The sequence below is a fragment of the Thunnus maccoyii genome, chromosome 16 (genome assembly GCF_910596095.1).
Source record: "Thunnus maccoyii chromosome 16, fThuMac1.1, whole genome shotgun sequence".
Classification (NCBI taxonomy): domain Eukaryota; kingdom Metazoa; phylum Chordata; class Actinopteri; order Scombriformes; family Scombridae; genus Thunnus; species Thunnus maccoyii.
This window is the reverse complement of record NC_056548.1, coordinates 20,114,624-20,132,960: the sequence shown is the minus strand read 5'-3', so window position 1 is coordinate 20,132,960 and position 18,337 is coordinate 20,114,624. Positions and strand designations below refer to the sequence as shown.

At 39.7% G+C, this 18,337-nt stretch overlaps 1 protein-coding gene across 5 annotated transcripts in view; it reads left to right on the top strand.

Annotated features, from left to right (window-relative positions):
• Positions 1-16,291, top strand: part of col12a1a (collagen, type XII, alpha 1a) — a 58,051-nt gene extending 41,760 nt beyond the window's left edge. For 4 of the 5 annotated variants that reach the window (XM_042387804.1, XM_042387802.1, XM_042387799.1 and 1 more), the window contains 15 exons: positions 5,642-5,800; positions 6,093-6,170; positions 7,008-7,094; positions 7,526-7,579; positions 8,042-8,137; positions 8,737-8,790; positions 9,776-9,829; positions 10,138-10,191; positions 10,756-10,827; positions 10,944-10,979; positions 11,111-11,177; positions 11,263-11,445; positions 11,809-11,886; positions 13,110-13,280; positions 15,409-16,291. In XM_042387804.1, coding sequence (XP_042243738.1) covers positions 5,642-5,800; positions 6,093-6,170; positions 7,008-7,094; positions 7,526-7,579; positions 8,042-8,137; positions 8,737-8,790; positions 9,776-9,829; positions 10,138-10,191; positions 10,756-10,827; positions 10,944-10,979; positions 11,111-11,177; positions 11,263-11,445; positions 11,809-11,886; positions 13,110-13,280; positions 15,409-15,557 — 1,392 coding nt within the window. In that variant the 3' untranslated portion in view covers positions 15,558-16,291. Of the gene's footprint in view, positions 1-5,641; positions 5,801-6,092; positions 6,171-7,007; positions 7,095-7,525; positions 7,580-8,041; positions 8,138-8,736; positions 8,791-9,775; positions 9,830-10,137; positions 10,192-10,755; positions 10,828-10,943; positions 10,980-11,110; positions 11,178-11,262; positions 11,446-11,808; positions 11,887-13,109; positions 13,281-14,496 lie in introns of all 5 variants that reach the window. The other variant, XM_042387803.1, reaches the window with a different exon arrangement.
• The last annotated feature ends 2,046 nt before the right edge of the window (positions 16,292-18,337 follow it).

Below are 18,337 nucleotides of genomic sequence, written 5' to 3'. Positions count from 1 at the left end.
AATTTGGCTGAATTACTTTTTAATGTGAAGATCTGACAAACAGCCAATGCTATGTAAGTGTATCATTTAACCTGTCAAAAAAGTTCCGTGCTATCAATCTTACAATGTAGGTCTAATGTCAAAGTGGTCTTCTGGCATTTTTTATGATTTGACATTAAGCTTAGTTTTTTTTTTTTGGACCAGGGGCAGTTAATTTGATAGATGAGCTGTGGAGGCTATAAATACATTCAAAGAGAGGTTGGAGAGAAATTCTGATACCTCAGTGACACAGAATAATGTGCAAACTGTTACAGTTAACCATGGAGGTCTGACCACATCAAGACTGGAGACTATCCGGGTAGTTGTTAAGTGAATTCCAAACCAGTCTGTTCCTAACTGAAGCACCAGTCAGGAGACTGGATCCATTTTTATTTGATTTAACTTAAGCTGGTTTCAGAAATGGCATGAGGCATTGAAAGAATACATCCTAAAGTCTGCATATTTAATTTACAAAATAAGCTAACTTCACAGTTTGTCTTTAACATTTTTGTTTGAGCTCTAGTAATTGAAGGAGTAAGAATGTAAGAATGGATTAAGGATACTTACTAACTGTGGGGGCATGCACATTATTGGCTGAAAAAAAGTCAAAAATGTCTTTAAATGTTGAATCATGATGTTTCCCACTATCTAGACGAGGGGTCAGCAGACTTTTGGATGTTCTGTGCCACTTTACAATGTTTAAAAAAAAATCACAGACCTGAGTGCCAGTTTATTTCATAATGCACATTTATCTATTTATTTATTTATTTACTGCTGCCACTTGTTGCCCCCATCTAGATTCTGCATGCCAAAAGATATGTGCTTTAGACACACAGACTTCATTATTTGTGCAAACAAGTATGAAAATTATCAGGGCACAAAAGAAAATTAATTCAGTCTTACCGATATAGTGCGACCCTTGTTCCTGCTTTTCTTTGCTGAGCTGTGTGATCTCTAGTCCGTATTTGAAGACTTTCAGTTCGACACTTGCCTCTGAATGGTCCGTTGTCGTTTGGCTGCATATGGGACGCAAAAATAACTTCATATGTGAGAATATTTGGTCAAACTTGATGGATGTCGGCAGCTTCCAGTGTTTTGTGCAGCTCTGTGCATTTAGATACCCACAGTGAGGATGCGTTGAGTTCTATCTGCTGCATTTCGAACTCCTCAATCCCTATCCACTGTTACAGGGAAATGCTGTTCTCCTTCAAGTGTTCTGAGTTTATCAAAAAAGAAAACAATGGGCCGTGTTACTGGAAGTCCTGAAATCTGGCACAGAACTCTGACTCCAATTCCAGGAGGGGTATGATAGACCACATCAAATGTGTGGGCTCCCTCGCTGTCAAAAACCATGGTGTATTTTGAGACTAATTAATGATTTCAGTATTATTTTAAACCAAATTGTTTGTTTAGGCCACCATTAGGCTATATTTTATATATACATATATAGTAAAAGAATATAATTACAGTATATTAAAAATATATATTTTTATTAAATTGCTCCGCGTGCCCGTGTTAATGGCCTCACATGCCACCGTGGGCACACATGCCATAGGTTGCCGACCCCTGATCTAGACTCTAATCTTGACTGAGGCAGAACTCTCACAGAATTCTGAAACAGATCTGTGCAATCATGCCCTGTTTTTTATGCAAGAAGTTAAGCTTGAACTACCGTAGGAAAGTGCTTATTAGAAGAGTCATTAACATGAACTGCTCATCATCAAACAATCTCACAAAACCTCTCATCTAACTTGAAATAACCCCCCACAGTGGTATTATTGTTGTGCAAACCCTTTGTTCCTCCTCAGGGATTTTACCACTACATCAGGCTCACATGCCAAGCTAACAACCGTGATAAACAGCATTTGTATAGAATGGAGTCTCTTGGGCCAACAGCAAGAGGTAGAAAGAGACATCAAATGCCTTCACATCCAACTCAAAGTAACCACGAATGTAAAACATCCTTTGTTATGTTCCACACAGTAGGATGCAGAGAATAAAACACCGAAGGACAGTATATTTTCATACCGACCTGGAATTACTTATGCTAGATTCATCACTGAGGAGAAACAACTGGTTCCAATGTACTCAAAGTCATGTCCAATTGCAATTGAGATTGTTTCCAAGGACAGTATGGCCCTTATTTAATATACAGGTCCCCTTTTTCCCAAGGTAATCAAAGTGAATGACCCTTTTCAATGTTCCAGGATCTTATCTGACATCAAAGTTCCTCCATTTCTTGATGTTACAGAAAGCAGTTTTTTGAACTGAGGAACTGATTGATGAAAGCAATAAATTGGCCCTGAGATCAGAGCGGTACTGTAAATGGCTCTTCAGTTTGACTATTTAGCATCTACACATCTAATTGTAGGGTAGCTTCATGAATGAATGGGACCCTGGAAAATGTTAGGTCAGGATAGGATGTAAATGACATCACCGCTGTTCTAGTTGGACAGCAGCCTGATCTGTGTGTGCGTGGATAGATTTGTGTATGTTCTCTCAGTCTGTGGCCGTGGTGGAGACTGTAGTCTGAATGTACACTGGGTGGCTAGTTTGTGGTACAGTAGTTGCCTTTCCATGAGCTGCAGCGGTCTACCTAGCTGCTTATTTACTGGTCTGCTGAGTAAGTGCCACTGCCTACTGCTGTGGTGGTGTGTGTTTACATGTTGTCAGTGGTTTCCCAACACTTTGTCCATGGCTGTTACAGAATGACCTCAGTGTGTGTGTTTGTGTGTTTGTGTATGTGTGTGTGCTGAAACCAGAGTGACCATTGATGAGGTGTGTCACAAATGGCAGTTGAGCTTATTGTCCAGATTGCAGATGTGTGAAGAAAAACAAAACAAAAACACAATAAAATCACAGGTTAAAGTCTAAGTTGTAAGTTAACCAACAGTAGCTGCGACCAACCATTACTTCTGTTGTCTATAGTAATATACAGAAATATACAGATTACTTTCTTGATTAATTGTTTTGTCTTTAAAATAGCAAATAGTAAAAAAGTTCTCTACAAATATTTTGTTTTTCTAAAGTGCAAAGACATTCAGTTTATTATAACAGAAGATCGAGAAAATCAGAAAAAAAACTGTCAAAATTATAGCCAATTATTTTTCTGTCAGTCGCATAATCAATTCATCTACTTGTACTTTCCTCTCTGTTACCAACCACACCGGTACATGATATCTTTATGGAGTACTAGTGTTTGATACTGATCATCTGTTTAAATCATGGCTCTTTTCTTTTTTCTTTTCTTTTCTTGTAGTTGAGTTTGACAGAATCTTGCACAAACCTCAACTCTAAGATTTGTACGTTGCTTCCTAGTCGTTAAATTGTAGGAGTTTCATTGAGGATTAGTGTCAAATGCTTCGTAAATCTACTTCCTTACAACCAATATATTCTCATTTGAACTGCCGTTTTTCGTTTTTTTAGATGCACTTCATGAGCCTTTATACCACAGCACTGGGTCAGAGATTGCTTGCAGATTTGGCTTTTCTCCTCAGGCTAGTTCATAAAGAGTAACCCAGGCTGGAGGGGTCGTGGTCTGCCACTAGTTGAACATGTGGGAAAGCTCACTTAGATGACTTCAGCAGATGCTAGCCACTCACTAGCTCACTAGGGAATCCCCTCCCACACTCGAAGGGTGGGAGTCCATAGAGGGAACTTTCCTGTCAACCCAAGTGAAAAAGACATTTTCCATAAGTCATAGTGACTACTCTTGTGTTCAGAGTTACATTGGTGGACGTTTGAGTGTGTAAGCCACAGAGCAGTGTACTGTAGTTTCTCTCCATTCTGAAAAATAGACAAAACGTATTGCCTTATAAGCCTTGAACTAAGTCCTTTGAATTTTCCTCTCAGAGACTTGGTTAGGAGGTTTGTGCCAATATCCGCATACAGTAATTAAGAAAGAGAGGGAGGCGAATGGAGATCTCCACAAAGCCAAAGCACTCTATGATGGTTGCTCTCTTGACTGCAGTCTTTGTGCTCTTCATTTTTGACTATTTTATTTCTCTGGCCTGGACAAACAGACTTAATGACCCAAGAAACCACTAGAAATACAGGAAATTATAATTATAATTAATTACCGTATTCTCTTACCAAATAAATCCACGGTGCCTTGTCCGTTCACATGTGACAGATCAGACAAAAGCGCTTCCCATCCAACCCAACTGGGGATTTTGTGATCATGTCTCGGCACTGTTTGCACTGACACACCAATCTAATGGAGACTTTATACTGATTATATTTTTCCTTTTACTCTCAATAAAAGCTAACTTAACCTTGGACACAATTTTATAAAGAAGACTCACACCTGCTCATTAGTACATGCTCAAAATGAAGGCCCTGTGGTCCTCAAGGCTAAAGATTGGACAAAGCCAAGAACAATAAAATTTAATCTGATAGAAATCATGGAAATATGTCAAGTGTGTTGGAGTGGACATGGATGTCAGACTGAAATCCTACCATATGTACTCAGACTGTTGAGTGTTGACACAGTGAAACCCTCTGTGTTAACAATTGATGAATGAAAATTGTTCGACTGTCAACACTTCCCTGCACTAGGACCAGATGACTTCAAGTACCATCAACTGAAGGAGCAGGGGTCAATAGAAAGCTAGTTTTCTCGAGACCTTATTTTCAAGTGACTTAAGTGTTTTTATTGTGTTTACTTATTGGTCAGTGAGGTAATATATACAGTACATGCTCATTATTTGCCATCCCACTATATTATCTAAAGTAGTTTTGGTAAGCCCTCAAGAGCATCATGGTATAGTATATCCATGCCAGGATCCTGGGATAAACGACACCCCTCTCTTTTTGCGGTCTACCAGATAGTTTGTTCTGTTGCCAAGGAAGTCAACTGTAATTTTGTGATTGGTTGCCAAGAACTATGGCCTAGTCTGTGGTTGGTATGGCTTTGTAGGAAGAAATGGTAGCTTGCCTTTTCTGACATAAAGAAAGCTTGTCTGACTGTTGGGGAAAATGTGCAGGCAAAAATGTGCATCTGTGAAGGAAAAGTATGGAAAGTGTAGTACTTTTGATGGCACACCGCAAATGATATTGTTTCAAGATGTGGAGCAGGGTTCTCTGGACAGGAAACTTCAAAATCTGGCACTTTGTCATTCTGTGTTGTTATACAATCTCTGTCTACAGCTTTAAGGCTGCATGGAAATGCTCACTGTTGTATATTTCCTTTTTTATGGTCCATTCGTCTGTAGAGGCATCAAACAGAAGCTGTATGCCAAATCAGTAACCACTCAGTAATATCAGAATCTATAATTAACACAATTCTGCAAAGACTAAACAATTTCTCAAATCTAGCAATTATGTGGAACAGAATATCAGCATCTTTATAAGTTTAAGACAACATGGTTTAGGAAGGTTCAGTGAGGTTGTTCCAATCCTTATGGTTGCATTTTCTTAAATAGTTTCTCTTCTCTTTTAAAGGGCAATCATGCCCCTTCCAGATAGAAATTAATGCCAAACCCAGCTTTTCAAAATCTCCAGTGTTCTTAGTACTCCTTGCCAAGTAATTGTGTTGCAACAAAGTTGGCAGCTGTTAAGTTTTAAGAAGACAAGAATGTTTTGTTAATGGTGCCCTCTCTCCGTCCTCTTTCTCATGCTCCAGCTCCACATCAGCATCTCTCCAGAGAAAGTCAAGCTCCACTTGGACTGCCAGGAGGTGGCAGAGAAGCCCATCAAGGAGGCCAACAACATCTCTCTGGATGGCTACGAAGTGCTTGGCAAGATGGCCAAGTCTGGAGGCGGAAATAGGCAGTCTGCAACAGTAAGCGAAAAAGAACTCAGACTTGTTAAAAGTGCAAAAGGCTTGGAAAAACACGTTTGGAAGAGCATCTCACAACTTTCCAAAGAATGAATACCCCAAACCTTCTTGTACATAGATGCACAATTAAATTTTAACTGCTCCTAGTGACTGCTAGAAGGATGAAAGCCTGTATCTTTCTTTTTCTGTGAGGGTTGTCTGTGTGTGTTGTCTGTTTTCAACAGTGTGCATTATCATCATGAATGGGAGCCATTTGTAACACCTCTCAATATTTTTCCCCTTTTCTGTTGTGTAGTTCCAGCTCCAGATGTTTGATATTATCTGCAGCTTGAGCTGGATCAGCCGAGACAGATGCTGCGATCTGCCAGCCACAGTAAGAACAAGTGTCATTTCAAAATCTTACGGGGGGTGCCATTTGATAACCAAAGCAAGTCAAAAGGCTGTTTATATGTGCACTATATAGGTGTACTATTTCACATGTTTTTATGTGCCTTATTGGTGATTTACAGTCTAGGTCATTTGTATGCTGACATGTAGTCATTTGGTGAAATGAAAGCTGATCACTAGACTGCTGTTTAAAAAGAAAGTGCCTCAGTTGAACTGAATAGAACCTTGTATCCTGTGTAATTGTGCAAATCGGACTGTTTCCACTATGACCTTCCAATTACATGAAAACAAGTGCTCCTTTAGATCATGGAGCAGACAATAAATCACATTTATTTTGATACAGTATGGAAAATGCCGGATGCATGCACATTTAGACAATTATAAGCATTTCATCTATAATTTGCAACAGTTATTAATACATCATCTCAATGATTGCACTGTTATATAATTCATTTTGTCAAACAGTCATTTCCAAAAATGTGGACAAGGTTTGCAGCTGTCACTGAGCATTTGGTCTTAAACCCCCACGCTAATTCTCCTGATTCCAGTCACATTTCAGCATGAGCCACTGTTCCATCATGACCTTTGCCAGGTCTCTAAACTGTCTCTTCTTCTTAAACTCCAACCTAAGTCAAAGACACAATTTGCCAGGATACTGTCACAAAATTAGTTCAAGGATTTTCTTTTCTAGCCCTTGTATTTTGTAGATTGCCAAGACATGTCCTCAATTATGAGTGGGTGTGAAATAACAATACTCCCCTGAGGTGAGTGTGTACACTTATTTCTCTTTCTAATTTATGTATCTAATTTTTTTCTTTTTCAGAGAGATGAGGCCAAGTGCCCGTCCCTTCCCCACTCCTGTACGTGCACACAGGACAGCATTGGCCCTCAGGGGCCTCCTGGACCTTCGGTAAAGACACTATACATCCCACCATCCCTCTTCCCACCCAGTCTATCTTCACCTACTCTATCTCTGTCTGTCCGATAAAATGGTTTCCTCAGAAGTGTTTTGGTGATGATAATAATAATACCATACATACTAATGACAGTACAGCAATAAAGAGCTACTTGAGCCTGCTTTACAGTCCCTCGCATCAGGAATGGTATTTTCTTTTCCTTTGGAGGGAGCAGTTGAGGCTGAGACCAGTGGCATACAATGAAATGTGGGCTTAGGGAGAGGTGTCAAAAGATAAATGCCTGTCGGAAAAACAACAGTCTGGAATATGAATGCTTGGTAACCTCACTAGGCCCCAGCGAGGATTTCATATGGCTCTGGGTTTTAGGGCTTTTGGAATCTGCTCCTGTTGTTACACTTGTCTTTCTGGCTCCTTGCTTTTCCAGGGCAGCCCAGGTTCTAAGGGACCACGAGGAGACAGAGGAGAACAAGGCAACGCTGTGAGTCAAACCTTACATCACTTTAAGCGTCATATAAATTATGTTTTTACAAGCTTTTTACATGCATAACTCTTTTTACTGTACATTAGACAAATAAACTGAACCAGTTGGTAGCCAATGAAGCTTGCTGACAATATCAATAATGCTAAAACCACAGATAATAAAGGTCAACTTCTCATTGCCATGGTATGCCAGGAGCAATTAGTGCTATCAGTTGCGCCATCAGACAAAGCACATTGCACACATCTGAATTCAGTTACTGAATACTGCTGTATATTTTTCCTCAACTTGATTTAAAGGAGGCCCTTCAAAAAGTAACTTAAAGGCCCCTTTCTCAACACTGTTAGGGTTCATCTTCTATATCTATGTAGTAAAAAGTCTTATTAAGATTGTCTTGAGGATTCTTTTTTTAAAGAGTGTGGCTATGAAACAGTTTTGTTGTGTGTCACTGTAATGCTGTAGGGTCCAATGGGTCCACGTGGTGAGCAAGGACTTGTAGGCCCAATGGGACCACCAGGTCCACAAGGCCCTAACGGACTGTCTCTACCTGGAGAACCTGTAAGTTCACCTACAATATAAAACTCAAGCACAAATCATAGGGAAGAAGGAGTTCATCATCAGTACAGTGGTAGATGGATTTTAACATATATGACAGACGCTATCGCTTATGATTAGTGCTCATGGTGATATGAAGTTGCAGTGTGTGAAAATTGTGGGATGGCTGGAATATTCTCTGCTCAATATCCACCAGTGAGTGGGATTGCAACTCAAGTCAAGATGCATTACACTCCTAAAAACCTTACTACTCCTAGCCAGGCTGCTAGACTGCTTCTTTATTTACTTTTACTTGATTTTACTCACCTACAGATGTTCATGTCAAAACATGAAATCAATAACAATCACACATTAAAACAATAAAACAAAGCAGTAAGGCAAACTAGAGTGTGGTTCTGCTCGGGGTTTCTTCCCGTTAAAGGGGAGTTTTTCCTTGCCACTGTTGCTAAGTGCTTGCTCATGGGGGGATGTTGGGTCTTTGTAAATTGAAGAGTATGGTCTAGACCAGCTCTATACGAAAAGTACCCTGAGATAACGTCTGTTGTGATTTGGCGCTATATAAATGAATTGACTTGACTTGTCTTTTCCTCCTCCGCCTTCAGGGTCGCCCCGGACCAAAGGGAGATGCTGGAGACACAGGCCTGGCTGGCCTACAAGTAAGTACTCCCCCCTTCATTTTGTGGTTCATGAACAGGAAACAGGAGACTATCCATAGAGAGTAGTGCTGCTACTAGAGCCTGGATTCAGTCCACACTGCACAATTGAAACCACACTCAGAGTGGGAGGTTTACCATGCCATCCTTAGGGAGACCCACACTCTCAAATCAGCACGATGACTGACAAACGGTAGAAGGCCAGTTTTGCAGTTAAATTATTATGAAACATAGACTCATGTTACCAAAGGGGAAATATGGAATGGAACATGTTCTTCCCCAGCCTTGTAATTGAGGATGATCCCAACTTGGTAAAGACTTCATGTCTATTAAAAGTTAGAACGTCTTTGACATACAGTAGATGTCATATTGGGGACCTTTTGGATAAAAGTGAAGTCAAATAAAACCAGTCTTCACCACTACTGCATCATAGCATTCAAATTTCTCTGAGGTTCTTCAAATTATTGGTATCACTGCTTTATCAAGTCTTAAGGTGATGGAAGTTTACAGATTTAAAGCTAAACACATTTGACATTACATGGAAACTCTATAGCTGAAGGGCATTTTTGAGCTGGCATTACGTAGCCATCTCTTGGACGAGGAACCGTTCATTCATCCAACTGAGGTCATTCAACCCACTCCCACCATTCAACCATATTCTGGCCTTTGAATAAGTGGATTCAGACATTGGAGAAAGTCCCTTTCTTGGATCTTTGTTGGAGTTTATTGGCAGCATTGTGTTGGTTACTTAGTACAATAAAGCTTATTGTAACAGAGCTGTCTATGCACATTTCTTCTTGAAATCATGTGTCAACAGACAGATATGAGATTTGGAGTAGCGAGATGATATATTATCTTTGGCTTCATAACTGGGAAACTGCAGGGTTTTTTTCTTCAGAGCCTAGTTCAACAGAGGCATTTGGGAGCTGTGTAAACGTGCTGTTCCTGATCATTAGCATTTGATTAAGTGTGTCTGTTTTTTTCCCAGGGTCCTCCAGGGCCACGTGGTCCTCTGGGCCCCGTTGGACCAAGCGGAGCACGGGTAAGATCTACCTCCAGGCCTGTTTAGTGTACACACAGTGTTCAAAGCCTACAAATGGATCCAACACTTACTTAAACACATGTTTTGCATGTGATCACCCACTCAACTCAGCACACTCAGAAATACTATCGTGCAGTGCATGTTCTCACTTGCGTCAGCCAGAATAACTGAGCCACTATTTAAAAATGTAATTTAAAATGACAGACTCAAGGCTGAAACCAATATAAAGTCATGACACTGATGTATTGCATGGACATGGTCCCCAGGGTGTTCTAACCCATGTGTGATTGTATGTTGTTTCTACATAGGGGCCACCAGGAAAGGAGGGACAATCTGGACCCAGAGGCCCACCAGGGCCCATGGTGAGTATGTGTGTGTTTGTCTTTATGTCTTTGTGTTGTGCAGAAAAGAGCCAAATACATATGCCTTGGAGCAAGCTTTACATCCCGATATATCTGCAACAATTACTCCTCTGGCTCCACAGTTGCACTCTGCTGGAACAGCACATAAAAAAGCAGACTGTAGTCTTTAGGCCCCTCCACTGTGATGATGATGGCATGATGCCAACAAGCATCATGCCAGTATAGAATTCACATGCACTATACCGTCATGACTGCTCCAAGAGCTATTAGCAGTGGCTGGTGTTTGTGTGTGTGTGTGTGTGTGTGTGTGTGTGTGTGTGTGTGTGTGTGTGTGTGCGTGCCCCCTATCCCTGTTGCTGTTGTGCATGTGTGTTTCCATCTCCTCTTTAGTGTTCTTGGCAGCATATGCCACATACCCCCACTGCAGATGTCAAAGCATAGATCCCAAATTAAAGCTTGTTACACAACAGTTAACAGGGAGCAGGAGTTAAACGTTGCAATTATGTTTACTGTGCCATAATTCAAGATAAACACTACTCCCTCTGTGTTTTTTCTTTTTTTCAGGGAAGCCCTGGAAATCCAGGTGTACCCGGAATTACTGGGAAACCAGGAAAACCAGGGGATCCAGGAAATCCAGTATGTATTGAATAACGAGCTTCACATTAATGGTTACATGACAGTATTTAGGGAAGATCAAGGTCATTGTTTCGTTTTGACATCTAGTCACTGTTAACTTTCTTTTTGTTAAACAGGGACCTGTTGGCCTTAAAGGAGAGAAAGGAGAGAGGGTATGTATTGTGTTAAAATTTATTTAATTATTATTTTTTTTAAATTTAATTAAATGAATCAAACACGAGTTATCATACATCATCAAGGAGAAAAGAAATGTCACCTCCTCATGAAACTCTTTGTTTTCCAGGGAGACTTTGCATCCCAAAACATGATGCGCTCCATTGCCAGACAAGTTTGTGAACAGCTTGTGAACAGTGAGTGAAACCTCTCATAATCCTTAAGGTATGTTATTGACCTTAAAATACAACCCCAATCCAACTGATTTTGTTCTTTTTGCAGGTCAGATGAGTAGAATTGACATGATGCTCAACCAGATTCCTTCTGGATATCGTAGCAACACTCCAGGGCCACCCGGCCCTCCTGGCCCACCTGGCAATCAGGGATCCCGTGGAGAGCCTGGACAATCAGGTCGACCTGGTTTCCCTGGAAGCCCAGGTTTACCTGGAAGTCAAGGAGAGAGAGGTACTTTAAATGCTTTCATCTTTTTAATGTTTGGAAGTGTTACATAGCAGCAAGCAGAGAATAATAAGCAAATGGTGAGCAATGAAATAATTAAGGCCATGCTAATACTGAAACTGTAGACTGCAGTGCTGAATGGAATAACTGAATGCTGAGTGCTGACTGACATAACTGCATTACCTTGTGTAGTCTACACATGATTCAAGTTAACCTTACAAAATATTATTCAATCAAAGTTTGCTCTTCCAGTGTGTCATACTGCTCTTTACTTTCCTACTCATTTCAGGATATGGGCAATTGGTGATTTTTCCAAAAACATGTTTTATTTTTGTGAGAGTGATTTCCTCTTTCTACTGTTTTATGTAGGTTTGCCAGGGGAGAAGGGAGAGAGAGGATCTCCAGGAAATGGTATCAGAGGACAAAGAGGTGCAAGTGGGCCACCAGGTAACAGAATTGCTTCTTTTCTCCATTTCTTGGGTGGAAAAGTCCATTATGGTTGAATCTCCCATCTCAATGAGGCAAGGAACATAAGCAATCAGTTTTTTTTTTGTTGAACATTGTTCTCCAGCAGCTGCAGACAGTCTGCTGGTCTCCCACTGTGTCCTACAACTTTATCTTTCACAGTTTTACATTGATAGTTTTTTCAACCTTTTTTTGAACCTTTTCAAGGACACAGAGTACTCCCGTTAGTCTAATTAAAATGACACATTCCAGCTAGAGGCCAGAATTTACCTATAGTATTTGTGTTTCAGGCACCTTCATTTGGTCAGCTGCACTGCATAAATTCTTTGGAGAGACCCCAAACATATTCCCAATTCTTCCCTGTAGAATTTATGTCCTGTGGATATTGAGCTTCTCCAAACATTGTGCACATTTGAAATATTATAAAGTAAATGGAATGTATTTGCATTCATCATTAAAGAGAGATTTCTCAGTGTGTGGAGTTTAGGCAATCTCCAGTCAGTCTGCAGTCAAGGTCATGATGCAAGTCTAGAAACAGTTAATAACAGTTGTTATTAGGCTGATTTGTCAGTTTGGAAAATGTTGTGGCCTTTCCTCAGTTGCAATTGATATCCAATATGTTTTTTGTAAAAAACTCACAACTTCAGAAGATTTCCTTTTCCCAAGGAAGTTATTTAAAAACAACAAGGACCTTCTATTGATGTCTAGCCCACAACACTAAACACTGATATGTCTGTTTCTGTGAATGAAGTGAGAAACAACTGAAGACCAGGAAGTCCACACTGATGACTCACTCCTGTGTGTGTGTGTGTGTGTGTGTGTGTATGTGTGTGTGTGTGTGTGTGTGAGTGTGAGAGAGAGAGAGAGAGAATCAGATTGTTGTACAATGAGTTTTCTTTGGTGGCTTCATTGACAACACATGGGCTCACTTAAGCAAGAGAAAAAGAGAGAGGGGGAAAATTCCATCCTGAGTTTTTACCGTCTAGACAGACGGGGCCGGGGGTGTAACTCCACGCAGCCCTAGACTACTTTTTTTTTGGTCAAGCTTTTTAATTGAGCCATTGAAAAATTTAAATTACAGTGCTGCAACCCCGTGTTACCCCCACCATTTCCACTGAAGATTTACGGGTGATGTCAGAGGGTTTTTGTGAGCTCCAAAGACCCTGTTTTCAAACTGGCCTCACCTTCTCTCTTCCCTCTTGCAGGGCCACCAGGCGAGTCGAGAACAGGATCACCAGGTCCTTCTGGCTCCGCTGGGCCTCGTGGCCCTCCAGGTCGTCAGGGTACTCCTGGGGTGAGGGGACCACCAGGACCTACTGGATACTGCGACTCCTCTCAGTGTGTTGGCATTCCTTACAATGGACAAGGATACACAGGTACACTCAACGCTGTCTAGGTCCTGCATGGTAGTGTACTACATTAGATAAGACTAAGTGTATGCAGACTAATTACATTTGCAACTCAGCACTACTTCTTTCTTTGATAATGTATTGAGGTATGAATATAAGTGTTACAAAGTATTGATTTTTTAATTGAAAACAAACTTATTTCTATAAGAAATTAGCTAAACCCCGTCCCCCTTAGTTTCTGCTGCTACGCCTGTCAAGCTTTTAGTTCTTGCATGGCATATATGCAGTCTTAGTAGACAGAGGTAGTAAAATTCAACTTCTCATTTCTATACAGAAGCTAATGTCAGCTCCATGAGTTGGTTGAAAACAATCAAGCTGACTTGTTTTAAAACAAGAATCTTGTAGGCAAAAAGTAACAGCTTCTTGTATTGCAGTACTGAGATAATAAGCTTAGTACAATACGTTGTAGTAGTATGACAGTTGGTAATAGGTATGATAAGGGAAAATGTAAGATCAGACTTTTTATTGTATAACCCTTTTTTCATGGAAGACTTGGACAAGCAAGACAGATTAAAATTTAGGTTTATTCCTTACTGTTTGTCTTTTCAAATAGTTATGTTTCACTTTTAGCGTACAAAAAGAAAAGGCTTATAGGATGGGGACTAACCAATGTATGAGACTTTTGTTTTCGACAATTGTGACAAAAGTAATAATAATTTTCAGGGATAATGACTTTGGCTGGAATTTCTGGAGTGTCTACATCTCCAAATCCAATAGAGCAGGACAGAACTGCTAACATTAGCCTAGCATCTAGAACCAGCTTCCACACAGTAGCTACAGTTGCTGTTAGCTGGGAATGTTAATGTTTGCATGTTACATTAGAGCACTGTTTAATCTATTCTGTACAATCTTGCTCTTGTATTATTGGTTTTGGAAAGGCTTAATAGACACCTTGCTCTTACTACAGCTTCATGTGCAATGCTTCAGCATGTAGAGAAATCCAAAGCTTCATTATGGTTGTTAAATGAGAATTAGACAATCACTGTTGGGGGGGCAGGGTTTAGAGACCAGTGAATTGGGAGCCACTATATTCCATTACCTCTATACATTTGATGTACAATTTTGAAACTGGCATGTAAAGCATTCTAGCTAGCAGTGTATGATGACATTGCATTAAATAAAAAAAGATGCTAATAACTTTGTTCCACAGAGAAAACTCACACCCTCTTTGAACTATTTTCAGGTTTGGCATAGTAAACGATCTAAAGTCACCTGTGCCACTTACACTTTGAGGTCCTGTTTCTGAGATGTTTTCCCATTTGCTATGGGGCATGTAAGGATAATCACCATGGACATAATTATTGAACATTAAAACAAACATTACGAAAGCCAAAAAAACAGAATGGAGTGGACTGGCACTAACATCATCTCACAGCTACAAGCTACAGTGATGGCAACCTGCTGGCCTGTTTGCATCTTGAACCACAATCCGCTGGGAAAAAAAATACAGAGACAGAGCATTTCTACGAAGGAAGGAGCATGTACAAATACCACCCAAAACAACTACTAACAAAGGGGATTTCATAACTGAAAGCAATGTTAATGTAGAGGTGATATGTGTAAATAAAACTAATTTTGTGCCTTGTAAATGATGTATGAACCAGGATGTTTCACTAAAAATCAAGTTAACACTGAGCTTGTGCCTCATAACCCTCTGCTTACTTACCACCAGCATAACCTCTGTTTACGACGCCTTAAAGTAACTTAAACTGCTCTGGTGCAGACTGAAGCATGTTCCATTTGTTTAATCATCATGTTCTTTGTGTATGTTGGCAAAATTGGTGCTAAATGTTGCGCTCCTGTCCTTTCCTTGTGTCCTTTGTAGTATCAGCTGGTTATTTTACTACGTCTTATTATCTGATAGCTTGATGGATTTTATTGTAAATGTCATGACAGCATTTTGAAAGTTCTCAATCAGTGTTTATACATGTTTCATTCATTCAGAGCAAGAAAGTCCTTCCTGCATAAAGTAGAAAGCAAATAGTTTGATACAGGACATTTTTGGAAGTCCATTTTGGAATATAATTTAAATTGTGCATGTGAAAAGTTGTAGAAAGAACACTTTTTTTGATTGGCCGTCCTAAATATTTCCTAGCAAACCGCTACGAGCCTGAACCTGAGGTAGTGTCTATACCTGTGGAGCCATCTGGAGAGTATGAGACAATACAATCACCCGGTTACTCACGAAACCAACGGGGAAAGAGATCACTACCGACAGACAATAAAGAAACACTAGCATCATAGCTACAATAAGGAGTTCTCAGAAAGTGTAATAATGAAATGATTTCCATGATCATTTAAGTGAGGTGATATTCAGAACAAAACTAGTACTTATATGGGTTTGATACCCGTGGCTATATTGAACATATATTTTTTTGACATGAGAAAGTTTAGCAAGATAAATACAAACCTACATGTTCGTTCATTACAAACCTGTGTGCTTGCTAAGTGTCTGCTTGTAATATAACTGCAAGTGTTTATCGGACTCCAATGTGTAATGCACTAATCATGTGAAAACCAGCAGAAAGTACAGTATGTATGTCTTTGAACATATTCAGCATTTTCAACAACCCATGTTGTTTTTGTCAAATTTCAGTATGTAAAGCTGTTTCAGGTACTGCATCGGGAAAAAAAACAGACGATTAATTTTACCCCCAAAGGTTTGTTCATTGTGATGGTTCTGTAAGGCCTGTAAACCAAATGATAATCTGACTTATTGTAACAAACCAAACTTTTTTAAATGTTTTTTTTTTGTTACCAAATGTGGAATTGCATGTTGTGTTGTATATTTACTGAGGATTTCTAAGTCAGAATATAGTTGTTTTCTATCAATGCAGTTGGATTGGTTGCAAGACTATGGACATAGAATTGCTTTTCTCATGTTTTAACTGCACATTTTGTGAATTCCACACAGCCTTATTTTCTTATTTATTTCTGAAACAGAAGAGGCATTTTTCAATAAAACTACTGAAAATGTAGCATTTGTTTCAGTTTTCCAGTTATTTTGGTCTTTTGCTGATGAAACTTGATAATGTATCTGTACATGGTGCATAGATCTAAAACTATATGGATTAGAAAGCTACTCTCAAAGCAGCTTCATAACTCTGTAGGTGGATACTGAGGACTGAGCCTAATGGTCAGGATTTTTTATACTAAATTCCCTTGAAGGAAACAGATTTGACTTTGAGTGACATGACCTGTTCTTCCCAACATTAGGCCTTGAGGGAAATGCTTTGAAGTTTGAACCTTTATTTATTTTGACAGCCAAAGATATTTTCAGCCATCCAGAATGTCAGTTCATGTCAGGGCAACAAGAAAGGAAAGCAGTGAGTGTGAAAACAAATAGTCCATGATACCTAACTTTTCCAACATGTGTGCTGCTTCACAGTCTCTTACATGCATCCACTTAGCTTTTATCTTATCAGGTTTGAATGACTATGGATAGATTTCCATGAGGCAACAATGCAGATGAGATTGGGCAGATATCAGTCCTGGAAAAACTCATAGATTTCCACTCATTGAACATATCTAAAATAAGCGAAATAAGCGATGTATGAGGTAACAACTGAAGCCATTTCTATTTATTGTGAGAAAAGTTTAATATATCTGAGGAGGAGTTCTGCTCAAATGCCAGAGAACCAGATCAAGTTAACCGGGGAGGCGAGGTATCAAGGTCGAGATCACCTCCACAAGCTGACATGGGAGAGCTCCTATTTGGAAACCCATTAATTTCTTACTCGTATTTCCTGATGAGCGCATGCTACACATCTCAGCCACCTTTGCAAAAGCCCTCCAATTAGTCTTGAAACCTCAAATAGATTTTTATTGAAGTTTATGTTTCATGAGGGCTGGGAATTCTTGCAGGCAAAGTAAAGTATGAGCGCCTAAGCAGCTGGTTCATGTTAGTCATAAAGGAGGAAAGTCTGTAAAAGTACTTCTACATGAGAACAAATGTAGAGAACATTCCCTCCAGCAGTGCATTGTCATATATGGGAGAAGATAACAAAACCATCAGCCATGGCTTTTGTCACACTTATCTTTCTTTAACTGTAAAGCCCCTTTTCATTTACAGACCAGCACTCTCTGAGACATGCTGCCCAGGTTGAAATACTGTATGTTCACACCTGTTATGAGATAAGCTTTTCATACTATGTCTCAACATAGAACTTTTGTCCAAGATGATCCTACAGCCTATTTGCCTTGAAGTCCCCTTTTTTCCCCCAACACAACCAATCATACAGTGCTTCTCTCTAACCTCACAAAAAAAAACTGACTTCAGTGTTGCCTGATACCTTCCTCACTGCTACCCTGTCTGGTTTCTGTATGCTGATTTTGTTGACAATCCAGCGTGCATCTGTGATCACTTTGTGGCATCATTTTAAAGTGGGCTATTCCAGAGTCTGCGGTTGTTACAGATTTTAACAAACTCCCTGTTTTATCTCCAGTTGCCCCCTCACAAACAGCAGACAAAATGTCTGTTACAAAGCAGCGGCGACTGTTGAGATTTGTGCAGCATTTAATTCCCAAAATAACGTTTCATGGAAAAGTTTGACATTTTGAGTAATATGCTTATTCTTGCCGAGAGTTACATGAGTTGATTGATACCATTCTCACATCTGTTCAATATAAAGCTACAGGCAATTACCTTAGCTTAGCACAAAGACCGGAAACGAAAGAAAAAAATCTGCTGACCAGCATCTCCAAAACTCACAAATTAAAACACTATGTCTGGTTTGTTTATCTGTACAAAACTCAAAGTGTAAAAATGACAATTTGTGGTTTTTGGTTATTTGCTGGACTATTTCCTGTTTCCAGTCTTTATGCTAAGCTAATGATAACTTGGTCCTGGCTGTAGCTTCATATTCACTGTAGAAACATCAATCATCTCATCTAACTCCCAGCAAGAAAGCAAATCTGCGCATTTACCAAAATGTCAAATAATTTGTTTAAACAATTATCTGGATATTTCCAAATCAAATAAAAGTTGCTTATGTGAAAGTGCAGACCAAATCAAGGACAACTGG